Consider the following 18,021-nt stretch of genomic DNA (forward strand, 5'->3'; position numbering starts at 1 on the left):
CTGGGCCACAGGGCGTGTGTGTGACCCCTCACGTTTGTGTGATGTTACTGGGCCAAGGGCGTGTGTGTGTGACCCTCATGTCAGCAAGTCGCTTCTCTGTGTGATGTCATGGAGCCACAGGGCCACGGGTGTATGTGTGACCGCTCATGTCTGTGTGATGTCACTGGGCCACAGGGCGTGTGTGTGACCCCCTCATGTCTGTGTGATGTCACTGGGCCACAGGGCGTGTGTGTGACCCCTCATGTCTGTGTGATGTCACTGGGCCACAGGGCGTGTGTGTGACCCCTCATGTCTGTGTGATGTTACTGGGCCACGGGCATGTGTGTGTGTGTGTGTGATCCTCATGTCAGCAAGTCGCTTCTCTGTGTGATGTCATGGAGCCACAGGGCCACGGGTGTGTTTGTGACCCCCTCATGTCTGTGTGATGTTACTGGGCCACAGTGCGTGTGTGTGACCCCTCATGTCTGTGTGATGTCACTGGGCCACGGGCATGTGTGTGTGACCCCTCATGTCAGCAAGACCCTCGTCTGTGATGCTGCAGCCTGACGACACACCCAGGGTTCCCCATTGTGTTACTTTCATATAATGACTGGTGCTGCGCCGCAGTACCTGCGACACTGACAGACAAGAGATTGTGGTGCAGGTAATACACTGACAGATGAGACACCGCCGTACAGGCGACACTGACAGACAAGATATTGTGGTGCAGGTAATACACTGACAGATGAGACACCGCCGTACAGGCGACACTGACAGACAAGAGATTGTGGTGCAGGTAATACACTGACAGACAAGACACCGCCGTACAGGCGACACTGACAGACAAGAGATTGTGGTGCAGGTAATACACTGACAGACAAGACACCGCCGTACAGGCGACACTGACAGACAAGAGATTGTGGTGCAGGTAATACACTGACAGATGAGACACTGCGGTACAGGCGACACTGACAGACAAGATATTGTGGTGCAGGTAATACACTGACAGATGAGACACAGCCATACAGGCGACACTGACAGACAAGAGATTGTGGTGCAGGTAATACACTGACAGATGAGACACTGCGGTTCAGGCGACACTGACAGACAAGATATTGTGGTGCAGGTAATACACTGACAGATGAGACACAGCCATACAGGCGACACTGACAGACAAGAGATTGTGGTGCAGGTAATACACTGACAGATGAGACACTGCGGTACAGGCGACACTGACAGACAAGAGATTGTGGTGCAGGTAATACACTGACAGACGAGACACCGCCGTACAGGCGACACTGACAGACAAGAGATTGTGGTGCAGGTAATACACTGACAGATGAGACACAGCGGTACAGGCGACACTGACAGACAAGAGATTGTGGTGCAGGTAATACACTGACAGATGAGACACTGCGGTACAGGCGACACTGACAGACAAGAGATTGTGGTGCAGGTAATACACTGACAGATGAGACACCGCCGTACAGGCGACACTGACAGACAAGAGATTGTGGTGCAGGTAATACACTGACAGATGAGACACAGCGGTACAGGCGACACTGACAGACAAGAGATTGTGGTGCAGGTAATACACTGACAGACAAGACACCGCCGTACAGGCGACACTGACAGACAAGAGATTGTGGTGCAGGTAATACACTGACAGACAAGACACCGCCGTACAGGCGACACTGACAGACAAGAGATTGTGGTGCAGGTAATACACTGACAGATGAGACACAGCGGTACAGGCGACACTGACAGACAAGAGATTGTGGTGCAGGTAATACACTGACAGATGAGACACTGCGGTACAGGCGACACTGACAGACAAGAGATTGTGGTGCAGGTAATACACTGACAGATGAGACACCGCCGTACAGGCGACACTGACAGACAAGAGATTGTGGTGCAGGTAATACACTGACAGATGAGACACAGCGGTACAGGCGACACTGACAGACAAGAGATTGTGGTGCAGGTAATACACTGACAGATGAGACACAGCGGTACAGGCGACACTGACAGACAAGAGATTGTGGTGCAGGTAATACACTGACAGACAAGACACCACAGTACAGGTGACACTAACAGACAGGACACTGCGGTACAGGTGATATACTGACAGACAAGGAGCCACGGTACAGACGACACACTGACAGATGAGACACCGTGATACAGGCGACACTGACAGACACGACACTGCGGTACAGGCGACACTGACAGACAAGACACTGCGGTACAGGCGACACCGACAGACAAGACACTGCGGTACAGGCGACGCTGACAGACAAGGCGCCGCGGTACAGGCGGCGCTGACAGACGAGGTACCGTAGTACATGTGACGCTGACAGACAAGACACTGCGGTACAGGCGACACTGACAGACAAGACACCGCGGTACAGGCTACACTGACAGACAAGACACCGCGGTACAGGCTACACTGACAGACAGGACACAGCGGTACAGGCTACACTGACAGACAAAACACCACAGTACATGCGACGCTGACAGACAAGACACCATAGGCGACGCTGACAGACAAGACACTGTGGTACAAGCAACACTGACAAACAAGACACCACGGTACAGGCGGTGCTGACAGACGAGGCTCCGCGGTACATGTGACGCTGACAGACAAGACACTGCGGTACAAGCTACACTGACAGACAAGACACCGCGGTACAGGCGGTGCTGACAGACGAGGCTCCGCGGTACATGTGATGCTGACAGACAAGACACTGCGGTACAAGCTACACTGACAGACAAGACACCGCGGTACAGGCGGTGCTGACAGACGAGGCTCCGCTGTACATGTGACGCTGACAGACAAGACACTGCGGTACAGGCGACACCGACAGACAAGACACTGCGGTACAGGCGACACCGACAGACAAGACACTGCGGTACAGGCGACACTGACAGACAAAACACCACAGTACATGCGACGCTGACAGACGAGACACCCCGGTACAGGCGTTACACTGACAGACAAGGAGCCACGGTACAGACGAGACACTGACAGGTGAGACACCGCGGTACAGGCGACACTGACAGACAAGACACCACGGTACAGATGACACACTGACAGACAAGACACCACGGTACAGATGACACACTGACAGATGAGACACCGTGATACAGGCGACACTGACAGACAAGACACCACAGTACAGGCGACACTGACAGACAAGACACTGCTGTACAGGCTACACTGACAGGCATGACACTGCGGTACAGGCTACACTGACAGACAAGAAACCACGGTACAGGCTACACTGACAGACAAGAAACCACGGTACAGGCTACACTGACAGGCAAGACACTGCGGTACAGGCGACACTGACAAACAAGACACCACAGTACAGACGACGCTGACAGACAAGACACCGTGGTACAGGCGGCGCTGACATACGAGGCTCCGCGGTACATGTGACGCTGACAGACAAGACACTGCGGTACATGTGACGCTGACAGACAAGACACTGCGGTACAGGCGACACTGACAAACAAGACACCACGGTACAGGCGACACAGAGACAAGATACCGCGGTACAGGCGACAATGACAGACAAGACACCACGGTACAGGCAACGCTGCCAGACAAGGCTCCGCGGTACACGTGAAGCTGACAGACAAGACACTGCGGTACAGGCCACATTGACAGACAAGACACCCCAGTACAGGCTACACTGACAGGCAAGACACTGCGGTACAGGCTACACTGACAGGCATGACACTGCGGTACAGGCCACATTGACAGACAAGACCCCCCGGTACAGGCTACACTGACCGGTAAGACACTGCGGTACAGGCTACACCGACAGGCAAGACACTGCGGTACAGGCTACACCGACAGGCAAGACACTGCGGTACAGGCTACACTGACAGACAAGACACTGCGGTACAGGCTACACCGACAGGCAAGACACTGCGGTACAGGCTACACTGACAGACAAGACACCACTGTACAGGCTACACTGACAGGCAAGACACTGCGGTACAGGCTACACTGACAGACAAGACACCACTGTACAGGCTACACTGACAGGCAAGACACCACAGTACAGGCCACATTGACAGACAAGACACTGTGGTACAAGCGGCACTGACAGACAAGACACCGCGGTACAGGTGGCGCTGACATACGAGGCTCTGCTGTACATGTGACGCTGACAGACAAGACACTGCGGTACAAGCTACACTGACTACTGTGGTACAGGTGACACAGACAAGACCCCCCGGTACAGGCGACACTGACAAACGACATCACGGTACAGGCGACATTGAGATACAAGATACCGCGGTACAGGCGACACTGAGAGACAAGATACCGCGGTACAGGCGACACTGACAGACAAGACACTACAGTACAGGCTACACTGAGAGACAAGATACCGCGGTACAGGCTACACTGACAGACAGGACACCACGGTACAGGCCACATTGACAGACAAGACACTGCGGTACAGGCTACACTGACAGACAATACACTGCGGTACAGGCGACACTGACAGACAAGACACCGCAGTACAGGCTACACTGACAGACAAGACACTGCGGTACAGGCGACACTGACAGACAAGACACTGCGGTACATGCTACACTGACAGACAAGACACTGCGGTACATGCTACACTGACAGACAAGACACTGCGGTACAGGCGACGCTGACAGACACGACACTGCGGTACAGACGACACTGACAGACACGACACTGCGGTACAGGCTACACTGATAGACAAGACACCGCGGTACAGGCTACACTGATAGACAAGACACCGCTGTACAGGCTACACTGACAGGCAAGACACTGCGGTACAGGCTACACTGACAGACAAGACACCGCTGTACAGGCGACACTGACAGACAAGACACTGCGGTACAGGCTACACTGATAGACAAGACACCGCTGTACAGGCTACACTGATAGACAAGACACCGCTGTACAGGCGACACTGACAGACAAGACACTGCGGTACAGGCTACACTGATAGACAAGACACCGCTGTACAGGCTACACTGACAGACAAGACACCGCTGTACAGGCTACACTGACAGACAAGACACCGCTGTACAGGCTACACTGATAGACAAGACACCGCTGTACAGGCTACACTGATAGACAAGACACCGCTGTACAGGCGACACTGACAGACAAGACACTGCGGTACAGGCTACACTGATAGACAAGACACCGCTGTACAGGCTACACTGACAGACAAGACACCGCTGTACAGGCTACACTGACAGACAAGACACTGCGGTACATGCTACACTGATAGACAAGACACCGCTGTACAGGCGACACTGAAAGACAAGACACTGCGGTACATGCTACACTGATAGACAAGACACCGCGGTACAGGCTACACTGACAGACAAGACACTGCGGTACATGCTACACTGATAGACAAGACACCGCTGTACAGGCGACACTGAAAGACAAGACACCGCTGTACAGGCTACACTGACAGACAAGACACCGCGGTACAGGCTACACTGACAGACAAGACACTGCGGTACATGCTACACTGATAGACAAGACACCGCTGTACAGGCGACACTGAAAGACAAGACACCGCTGTACAGGCTACACTGACAGACAAGACACTGTGGTACAGGCTACACTGATAGACAAGACACTGTGGTACAGGCGACACTGACAGACAAGACACTACGGTACAGGCTACACTGACAGACAAGACACTGCGGTACAGGCGACGCTGACAGACACGACACTGCGGTACAGACGACACTGACAGACAAGACACTGCGGTACAGGCTACACTGACAGACAATACACTGCGGTACAGGCGACACTGACAGACTAGACACCGCAGTACAGGCTACACTGACAGACAAGACACTGCGGTACAGGCTACACTGACAGACAAGACACTGCAGTACAGGCTACACTGACAGGCAAGACACTGTGGTACAGGCTACACTGACAGGCAAGACACTGTGGTACAGGCTACACTGACAGGCAAGACACTGCGGTACAGGCTACACTGACAGACAAGACACCGCGGTACAGGCTACACTGACAGACAAGACACTGCGGTACAGGCGACACTGACAGACAAGACACCGCAGTACAGGCTACACTGACAGACAAGACACTGCAGTACAGGCTACACTGACAGACAAGACACTGCAGTACAGGCTACACTGACAGACAAGACACTGCGGTACAGGCGACACTGATAGACAAGACACTACGGTACAGGCTACACTGACAGACAAGACACTGCGGTACAGGCGACACTGACAGACAAGACACTGCGGTACAGGCGACTCTGACAGACAAGACACCGCAGTACAGGCTACACTGACAGACAGGACACCACGGTACAGGCCACATTGACAGACAAGACACTGCGGTACAGGCTACACTGACAGACAAGACACTGCGGTACAGGCGACACTGACAGACAAGACACTGCGGTACAGGCTACACTGACAGACAAGACACTACAGTACAGGCTACACTGACAGGCAAGACACTGTGGTACAGGCTACACTGACAGGCAAGACACCGTGGTACAGGCTACACTGACAGACAAGACACCGCGGTACAGGCTACACTGACAGACAAGACACTGCGGTACAGGCGACACTGACAGACAAGACACTGCGGTACAGGCTACACTGACAGACCATACACTGCGGTACAGGCGACACTGACAGACAAGACACTGCGGTACAGGCGACACTGACAGACAAGACACTGCGGTACAGGCTACACTGACAGACAAGACACCGCGGTACAGGCTACACTGACAGACAAGACACCGCGGTACAGGCTACACTGACAGACAAGACACCGCGGTACAGGCTACACTGATAGACAAGACACCACGGTACAGGCGACGCTGACAGACACGACACTGCGGTACAGACGACACTGACAGACACGACACTGCGGTACAGGCTACACTGATAGACAAGACACCGCTGTACAGGCTACACTGACAGGCAAGACACTGCGGTACAGGCTACACTGACAGACAAGACACTGCGGTACAGGCTACACTGACAGACAAGACACTGCGGTACAGGCTACACTGATAGACAAAACACCGCTGTACAGGCTACACTGATAGACAAGACACCGCTGTACAGGCTACACTGATAGACAAGACACCGCTGTACAGGCGACACTGAAAGACAAGACACTGCGGTACATGCTACACTGATAGACAAGACACCGCTGTACAGGCGACACTGACAGACAAGACACTGCGGTACAGGCTACACTGATAGACAAGACACCGCTGTACAGGCGACACTGAAAGACAAGACACTGCGGTACATGCTACACTGACAGACAAGACACCGCTGTACAGGCGACACTGACAGACAAGACACTGCGGTACAGGCTACACTGATAGACAAGACACCGCTGTACAGGCTACACTGACAGACAAGACACCGCTGTACAGGCTACACTGACAGACAAGACACCGCTGTACAGGCTACACTGACAGACAAGACACCGCGGTACAGGCGACACTGACAGACAAGACACTGCGGTACAGGCTACACTGATAGACAAGACACCGCTGTACAGGCTACACTGATAGACAAGACACCGCTGTACAGGCTACACTGAAAGACAAGACACCGCTGTACAGGCTACACTGAAAGACAAGACACCGCTGTACAGGCTACAGTGACAGACAAGACACTGCGGTACATGCTACACTGATAGACAAGACACCGCTGTACAGGCGACACTGAAAGACAAGACACTGCGGTACATGCTACACTGATAGACAAGACACCGCGGTACAGGCTACACTGACAGACAAGACACTGCGGTACATGCTACACTGATAGACAAGACACCGCGGTACAGGCTACACTGACAGACAAGACACTGCGGTACATGCTACACTGATAGACAAGACACCGCTGTACAGGCGACACTGAAAGACAAGACACCGCGGTACAGGCTACACTGACAGACAAGACACTACGGTACAGGCTACACTGACAGACACGACACTGCGGTACAGACGACACTGACAGACACGACACTGCGGTACAGACGACACTGACAGACAAGACACTGCGGTACAGGCTACACTGACAGACAAGACACCGCGGTACAGACGACACTGACAGACAAGACACTACAGTACAGGCTACACTGATAGACAAGACACCGCTGTACAGGCTACACTGACAGACAAGACACCGCGGTACAGACGACACTGACAGACAAGACACCGCTGTACAGGCTACACTGATAGACAAGACACCGCTGTACAGGCTACACTGAAAGACAAGACACCGCTGTACAGGCTACACTGATAGACAAGACACCGCTGTACAGGCTACACTGATAGACAAGACACCGCTGTACAGGCTACACTGAAAGACAAGACACCGCTGTACAGGCTACACTGAAAGACAAGACACCGCTGTACAGGCTACACTGAAAGACAAGACACCGCGGTACAGGCTACACTGATAGACAAGACACCGCGGTACAGGCTACACTGATAGACAAGACACCGCGGTACAGGCTACACTGATAGACAAGACACCGCTGTACAGGCTACACTGAAAGACAAGACACCGCTGTACAGGCTACACTGACAGACACGACACTGCGGTACAGGCTACACTGACAGACAAAACACCACAGTACATGCGACGCTGACAGACGAGACACCCCGGTACAGGCGTTACACTGACAGACAAGGAGCCACGGTACAGACGAGACACTGACAGGTGAGACACCGCGGTACAGGCGACACTGACAGACAAGACACCACGGTACAGATGACACACTGACAGACAAGACACCACGGTACAGATGACACACTGACAGATGAGACACCGTGATACAGGCGACACTGACAGACAAGACACCACAGTACAGGCGACACTGACAGACAAGACACTGCTGTACAGGCTACACTGACAGGCATGACACTGCGGTACAGGCTACACTGACAGACAAGAAACCACGGTACAGGCTACACTGACAGACAAGAAACCACGGTACAGGCTACACTGACAGGCAAGACACTGCGGTACAGGCGACACTGACAAACAAGACACCACAGTACAGACGACGCTGACAGACAAGACACCGCGGTACAGGCGGCGCTGACAGACGAGGCTCCGCTGTACATGTGACGCTGACAGACAAGACACTGCGGTACAGGCGACACCGACAGACAAGACACTGCGGTACAGGCGACACCGACAGACAAGACACTGCGGTACAGGCGACACTGACAGACAAAACACCACAGTACATGCGACGCTGACAGACGAGACACCCCGGTACAGGCGTTACACTGACAGACAAGGAGCCACGGTACAGACGAGACACTGACAGGTGAGACACCGCGGTACAGGCGACACTGACAGACAAGACACCACGGTACAGATGACACACTGACAGACAAGACACCACGGTACAGATGACACACTGACAGATGAGACACCGTGATACAGGCGACACTGACAGACAAGACACCACAGTACAGGCGACACTGACAGACAAGACACTGCTGTACAGGCTACACTGACAGGCATGACACTGCGGTACAGGCTACACTGACAGACAAGAAACCACGGTACAGGCTACACTGACAGACAAGAAACCACGGTACAGGCTACACTGACAGGCAAGACACTGCGGTACAGGCGACACTGACAAACAAGACACCACAGTACAGACGACGCTGACAGACAAGACACCGCGGTACAGGCGGCGCTGACATACGAGGCTCCGCGGTACATGTGACGCTGACAGACAAGACACTGCGGTACATGTGACGCTGACAGACAAGACACTGCGGTACAGGCGACACTGACAAACAAGACACCACGGTACAGGCGACACAGAGACAAGATACCGCGGTACAGGCGACAATGACAGACAAGACACCACGGTACAGGCAACGCTGCCAGACAAGGCTCCGCGGTACACGTGAAGCTGACAGACAAGACACTGCGGTACAGGCCACATTGACAGACAAGACACCCCAGTACAGGCTACACTGACAGGCAAGACACTGCGGTACAGGCTACACTGACAGGCATGACACTGCGGTACAGGCCACATTGACAGACAAGACCCCCCGGTACAGGCTACACTGACCGGTAAGACACTGCGGTACAGGCTACACCGACAGGCAAGACACTGCGGTACAGGCTACACCGACAGGCAAGACACTGCGGTACAGGCTACACTGACAGACAAGACACTGCGGTACAGGCTACACCGACAGGCAAGACACTGCGGTACAGGCTACACTGACAGACAAGACACCACTGTACAGGCTACACTGACAGGCAAGACACTGCGGTACAGGCTACACTGACAGACAAGACACCACTGTACAGGCTACACTGACAGGCAAGACACCACAGTACAGGCCACATTGACAGACAAGACACTGTGGTACAAGCGGCACTGACAGACAAGACACCGCGGTACAGGTGGCGCTGACATACGAGGCTCTGCTGTACATGTGACGCTGACAGACAAGACACTGCGGTACAAGCTACACTGACTACTGTGGTACAGGTGACACAGACAAGACCCCCCGGTACAGGCGACACTGACAAACGACATCACGGTACAGGCGACATTGAGAGACAAGATACCGCGGTACAGGCGACACTGAGAGACAAGATACCGCGGTACAGGCGACACTGACAGACAAGACACTACAGTACAGGCTACACTGAGAGACAAGATACCGCGGTACAGGCTACACTGACAGACAGGACACCACGGTACAGGCCACATTGACAGACAAGACACTGCGGTACAGGCTACACTGACAGACAATACACTGCGGTACAGGCGACACTGACAGACAAGACACCGCAGTACAGGCTACACTGACAGACAAGACACTGCGGTACAGGCGACACTGACAGACAAGACACTGCGGTACATGCTACACTGACAGACAAGACACTGCGGTACATGCTACACTGACAGACAAGACACTGCGGTACAGGCGACGCTGACAGACACGACACTGCGGTACAGACGACACTGACAGACACGACACTGCGGTACAGGCTACACTGATAGACAAGACACCGCGGTACAGGCTACACTGATAGACAAGACACCGCTGTACAGGCTACACTGACAGGCAAGACACTGCGGTACAGGCTACACTGACAGACAAGACACCGCTGTACAGGCGACACTGACAGACAAGACACTGCGGTACAGGCTACACTGATAGACAAGACACCGCTGTACAGGCTACACTGATAGACAAGACACCGCTGTACAGGCGACACTGACAGACAAGACACTGCGGTACAGGCTACACTGATAGACAAGACACCGCTGTACAGGCTACACTGACAGACAAGACACCGCTGTACAGGCTACACTGACAGACAAGACACCGCTGTACAGGCTACACTGATAGACAAGACACCGCTGTACAGGCTACACTGATAGACAAGACACCGCTGTACAGGCGACACTGACAGACAAGACACTGCGGTACAGGCTACACTGATAGACAAGACACCGCTGTACAGGCTACACTGACAGACAAGACACCGCTGTACAGGCTACACTGACAGACAAGACACTGCGGTACATGCTACACTGATAGACAAGACACCGCTGTACAGGCGACACTGAAAGACAAGACACTGCGGTACATGCTACACTGATAGACAAGACACCGCGGTACAGGCTACACTGACAGACAAGACACTGCGGTACATGCTACACTGATAGACAAGACACCGCTGTACAGGCGACACTGAAAGACAAGACACCGCTGTACAGGCTACACTGACAGACAAGACACCGCGGTACAGGCTACACTGACAGACAAGACACTGCGGTACATGCTACACTGATAGACAAGACACCGCTGTACAGGCGACACTGAAAGACAAGACACCGCTGTACAGGCTACACTGACAGACAAGACACTGTGGTACAGGCTACACTGATAGACAAGACACTGTGGTACAGGCGACACTGACAGACAAGACACTACGGTACAGGCTACACTGACAGACAAGACACTGCGGTACAGGCGACGCTGACAGACACGACACTGCGGTACAGACGACGCTGACAGACAAGACACTGCGGTACAGGCTACACTGACAGACAATACACTGCGGTACAGGCGACACTGACAGACTAGACACCGCAGTACAGGCTACACTGACAGACAAGACACTGCGGTACAGGCTACACTGACAGACAAGACACTGCAGTACAGGCTACACTGACAGGCAAGACACTGTGGTACAGGCTACACTGACAGGCAAGACACTGTGGTACAGGCTACACTGACAGGCAAGACACTGCGGTACAGGCTACACTGACAGACAAGACACCGCGGTACAGGCTACACTGACAGACAAGACACTGCGGTACAGGCGACACTGACAGACAAGACACCGCAGTACAGGCTACACTGACAGACAAGACACTGCAGTACAGGCTACACTGACAGACAAGACACTGCAGTACAGGCTACACTGACAGACAAGACACTGCGGTACAGGCGACACTGATAGACAAGACACTACGGTACAGGCTACACTGACAGACAAGACACTGCGGTACAGGCGACACTGACAGACAAGACACTGCGGTACATGCTACACTGATAGACAAGACACCGCTGTACAGGCGACACTGAAAGACAAGACACCGCGGTACAGGCTACACTGACAGACAAGACACTGCGGTACAGGCGACGCTGACAGACACGACACTGCGGTACAGACGACACTGACAGACACGACACTGCGGTACAGACGACACTGACAGACAAGACACTGCGGTACAGGCTACACTGACAGACAAGACACCGCGGTACAGACGACACTGACAGACAAGACACTGCGGTACAGGCTACACTGATAGACAAGACACCGCTGTACAGGCTACACTGAAAGACAAGACACCGCTGTACAGGCTACACTGATAGACAAGACACCGCTGTACAGGCTACACTGAAAGACAAGACACCGCTGTACAGGCTACACTGATAGACAAGACACCGCTGTACAGGCTACACTGAAAGACAAGACACCGCTGTACAGGCTACACTGAAAGACAAGACACCGCTGTACAGGCTACACTGATAGACAAGACACCGCTGTACAGGCTACACTGAAAGACAAGACACCGCTGTACAGGCTACACTGAAAGACAAGACACCGCTGTACAGGCTACACTGATAGACAAGACACCGCTGTACAGGCTACACTGAAAGACAAGACACCGCGGTACAGGCTACACTGATAGACAAGACACCGCGGTACAGGCTACACTGAAAGACAAGACACCGCTGTACAGGCTACACTGACAGACACGACACTGCGGTACAGGCTACACTGATAGACAAGACACCGCGGTACAGGCTACACTGATAGACAAGACACCGCTGTACAGGCTACACTGAAAGACAAGACACCGCTGTACAGGCTACACTGACAGACAAGACACCGCTGTACAGGCTACACTGATAGACAAGACACCGCTGTACAGGCGACACTGAAAGACAAGACACCGCGGTACAGGCGACACTGAAAGACAAGACACCGCTGTACATGCTACACTGACAGACAAGACACCGCGGTACAGGCTACACTGATAGACAAGACACCGCTGTACAGGCTACACTGATAGACAAGACACCGCGGTACAGGCGACACTGATAGACAAGACACCGCGGTACAGGCGACACTGACAGACAAGACACCGCGGTACAGGCTACACTGACAGACAAGACACCGCTGTACAGGCTACACTGATAGACAAGACACCGCTGTACAGGCGACACTGAAAGACAAGACACTGCGGTACAGGCTACACTGATAGACAAGACACCGCTGTACAGGCGACACTGACAGACAAGACACCGCGGTACAGGCGACACTGAAAGACAAGACACTGCGGTACAGGCGACACTGATAGACAAGACACCGCGGTACAGGCGACACTGATAGACAAGACACCGCGGTACAGGCGACACTGACAGACAAGACACTGCGGTACAGGCTACACTGATAGACAAGACACCGCGGTACAGGCGACACTGATAGACAAGACACCGCGGTACAGGCGACACTGACAGACAAGACACCGCGGTACAGGCGACACTGACAGACAAGACACCGCGGTACAGGCTACACTGACAGACAAGACACCGCTGTACAGGCTACACTGATAGACAAGACACCGCTGTACAGGCGACACTGAAAGACAAGACAACACTCACTGGATGAATCCAGCACAACACTAAACAGCTGCTCAAACATAGACAAATAATTCAATAATATTATATGAGCTGACATATGCTAATAATGTAGTATTCCGCTCTTCCTGCCTGGTCACCATCTTATGTCTAATTCCCAGAACAAAGATGGCTCCTACACTGGATTCATTAAGGTCCAGCTGAAGCTCATCCGCCCAGTCTCTGTGCCGGCCGCTAAGAAGCCCACGTGTGAGCGGAGAGGAGCCGGCCGTTCCCAGGCGGTGAAACGCAGAACCTCCTTCTACCTTCCTAAGGATGCCTCCAAGCACCTTCACCTCAGTTCCCGCACCCCAGCCAGTGAGGTCATCCAGGCGCTCCTGCGCAAATTTACTGTTCTGGATAACCCCAGGAAGTTTGCCCTTTTCCAGAGGACGGAGCAGGGCAGCCAGGGTAAGAGCACTCCGGTACTTGCCCCAGTGTCTGCTTCCACCTCTCCACCTGCTGTTATCAGCGGTGCCATTAATAATGAATCATATTCGTTGTATTACTCGTTTCTGACGCTCAAAGGGGTCATGACCTCAGTACAATAAACTGACCGATGTTAATGAAGAAACCCTTAGGCCTGTCATAGTAGGTGGCGTAATCGGTACAATCCCCAATGTCACCAATGGGGACACAGCGACGCCTTTCCGGCCTCAGCTAAGCTCCACAGGCTTCGCTGGATTTTTGCAGGGTTTTAGCGCTATGTACAATAGCGCCATTGTCATCAAGCCGTTGCCGGCAGCTTTATGCTAGGAATGGATATCGAAAGCCCGCTATCAAATGATGGCTGCAGTTCCACCATCGAAACTTTTAAAGCGATCGTAACTAACCATCGCTTCAAAAGAACTTGATGAGGAAAACCCATTGCGATGGTTCAAGTAAACATGTCTGCTCACGCGCATTAGCGGCCTACAGCCGTTCTCAGGGGTAAAATTTACTAAAGCTTCTAAAACAGAGAATTGGTGATGTTGCCTATAGCAACCGGCTTTTCCCTCTGCTTTTCCTGCAGTGATCCTGAGAAAGCTGTCCGATGAGGAGGAGCCGCTGAAGCTGCGTCTGCTTTCCGGACCGTGCGACAAAACCCTGAGCTTCGTACTGAAGGAGAATGAGACGGGAGAAGTTAATGTAAGTTCCCGTCCTGTGACGGCCACGTGCCGGCGATCCCTACCCCTCCTTCCCTGTCTCACTCTTCCAGCATCACGTCTGTATCCTCCTCTCTAACCAGTGTTTCCGCCTTGCAGTGGGACGCATTCAGCATGCCAGAGCTTCAGAATTTCCTGCGTATTCTCCAGCGGGAGGAGGAGGAGCACATGCGGCAAATCGTCCAGCGCTACGCTCGCTGCCAGCAGCAGATGCAAGAGGCTCTGGCGTCACGTACCCCTGGCTGAGCCGCAGGGCGTGCACCCCCGAGAGACGGAGCGCATGAAGACTGCAAGGCTGATCCAGAAGACGCATACGTGGTGTGACTGGAGACTGAGTGCAGGGGAGATAGCTCCCCCCTCAGGACATATGTGAGTGACCGAGTGTGTCTGCGTGGGACACGGGGAGCTGCAGCTGTCGATGCGACTGGTGCTGAGAGAGAGAGAGGCTGGGACATGACTCTATGGGGGCTTATTAGCCTCACAGCTCAGGCAGACCTCTATATAACGCTGTCTCCCTGCTGTGCAGGTTTCCTCAGGACAACACAGCCTCTGTTTCATTATAGGCAATTGTATGGACGTGTGACATTGGGTAGGAGCAGCCAGCACCAGGTTTGGCAAAGGAAACCCCCGGCTACTGTATAGCCAACATGTTACCTCCTGCTGTGTGCCGACGTGCCTGGCAGAGTGGCTGCTGCCGACTGGTTATTGTCTGATTTATTTGTTACTTTGCACTTAATAAAGTTTTTACTACAAACTTGAACATCTGTATCACCACCCACCGGAACCGCAGAGGGGATCTCTAGTACGTACCTCTATCTATACGCACAATACGGGTGTAGCGGTGTGTGTGCGCGTAACACAATAGCAGAAAGTACCACATTGCCCAGGGATAGTATGTCACAGTATATGTAATAGCAAGGGCAAAATAAATATAAACCATATAAAAAAGGAGAGTTGTGGTAGACTTACCATTGTTAACGCTCTTTCTGCAAGGTACGGGCTATGCTGTATACCTGCAATGTGGTATGCTGGACTGTGTGGAATACTGGGCAACGGGGCACATTTAATACTTGGCGATGAGGCACAATGTACTGGGTGTATACTCCATACTGGCACTGCGGTGTATATATATTTCTGCAGCAGGTTACATTGGTTTCCACAGGAAAACATCAGGGGTAGAGTGGATCTTGATCCAGAGCCACCAACAGGCAAAGCTTTAGGCTGTCCCAGGATGCATTGGGTCCTCCCCTATAAACCCCGCCTCCAGGCACTGTCAGCTTTCGTTAACCAGTCCAATGCAGGAGAAGGTAAGAGAGACGGCAGATGTTAGTCACATAGAACCACATTCTCACGACAGGAGAAGTGTCAGCGGCTAATGCCATACAAACCCATAGAAGCTAGATGCGTCAGGGAGGGCGCCCTGTGGAACCCAGTGTACCTCGCAGAAAGAGTTTAACAATGCTAAGTCTACCATAACTCTCCTTTTCTGCAGCAGGTTACATTGGTTTCCACAGGGAAACATCTGGGATGTCCTAAAGCAGTTCCTCAAGGGAGGGGATGCGCCTTAGTGAGTATGAGAACCCAGTGTCCAAAGGAAGCATCCTGTGAGGAGGATGTATCAAAAGCATAGAACATAACAAACATGTTCACAGAGGACCACGTAGCCGCCTTGCACAATTGTTCTGCGGGTGAGCCGCCCAAGAAGGTCCAACAGACCGAGTAGAATGGGCAGTAATAGCAGCAGGAGCTGGGAGACCAGCCTGCGCATGAACTTGTGCAATCATCATTCTAATCCATCTGGCCAAGGTTTGTTTATTTGCAGGCCAGCCACGTTTGTGAAAACCACAGCCAAAGACCGCTTTTTGAAAGACAAATCAGAAGAGATAAAGGCCCTCATTCCGAGATGATCATAGCTGTGCTAAATTTAGCACAGCTACGATCATTCACACTGACAAGCGGGATGGGACGCCCAGCACAGGGCTAGTCCGCCCCGCATGTCAGTGCCACCCCCCCCCCCCCCCCCCCCCCCCGCAGAAGTGCAAAGGCATCGCACGGCGGCGATGCCTTTGCACTTCCAGAGTAGCTCCCGACCAGCGCAGCTTTAGTGTGCTTGCCGGGAGCTACTTGTCGCTCCCCGGCCCGCAGCAGCTCCGTATGACGTCACGCAGCCGCTGCGGGCCACTCCCCGCACGGTCCGTCCACGCCTGTGTCGGCCGGACCGTGCCCACGAAACGGCCGCCGTTCCGCTCCCTCCCGCCCAGCAACTGCCTCTGTCTGTCAATCAGGCAGAGGCGATCGCAGCCCCGATAAGGCCTTCGGACGTCTGGCATGCGCTGGCGCAGTACGGTGCCGGCACATGCGCAATGGGTACCCATTCTCTCGGCTGCGATAAAAAGCAGCCAGCGAATGGGTCAGAATGACCCCAAAAAGCCAGAACCACAATCTCTTGGTTAAGGTGAAAAGATGACACCACCTTAGGTAAATAGCCTGACCGAGTCCTAAGAACTGCCCGGTCACAATGAAATATTAGAAAGGGTGGATGACAGGACAATGAGCTTAAGTCCGACACCCTTCTAGTAGAGGCAATAGCCAGTAAAAACAAGACCTTGACCGTGAGC

The 18,021-nt window shown here is 53.2% G+C and overlaps 1 protein-coding gene across 2 annotated transcripts in view; it reads left to right on the top strand.

Moving 5' to 3' along the window:
• Positions 1–16,163, top strand: part of RASSF1 (Ras association domain family member 1) — a 132,049-nt gene extending 115,886 nt beyond the window's left edge. For both annotated transcript variants that reach the window (XM_063941395.1, XM_063941396.1), the window contains 3 exons: positions 14,381–14,669; positions 15,271–15,386; positions 15,503–16,163. In XM_063941395.1, the coding sequence (XP_063797465.1) occupies positions 14,381–14,669; positions 15,271–15,386; positions 15,503–15,649 (552 nt within the window). In that variant the 3' untranslated portion in view covers positions 15,650–16,163. The remainder of the gene's footprint in view (positions 1–14,380; positions 14,670–15,270; positions 15,387–15,502) is intronic.
• Positions 16,164–18,021: the final 1,858 nt, after the last annotated feature.

Source organism: Pseudophryne corroboree, chromosome 9, assembly GCF_028390025.1.
Source record: "Pseudophryne corroboree isolate aPseCor3 chromosome 9, aPseCor3.hap2, whole genome shotgun sequence".
NCBI classification, from domain to species: Eukaryota; Metazoa; Chordata; class Amphibia; order Anura; family Myobatrachidae; genus Pseudophryne; species Pseudophryne corroboree.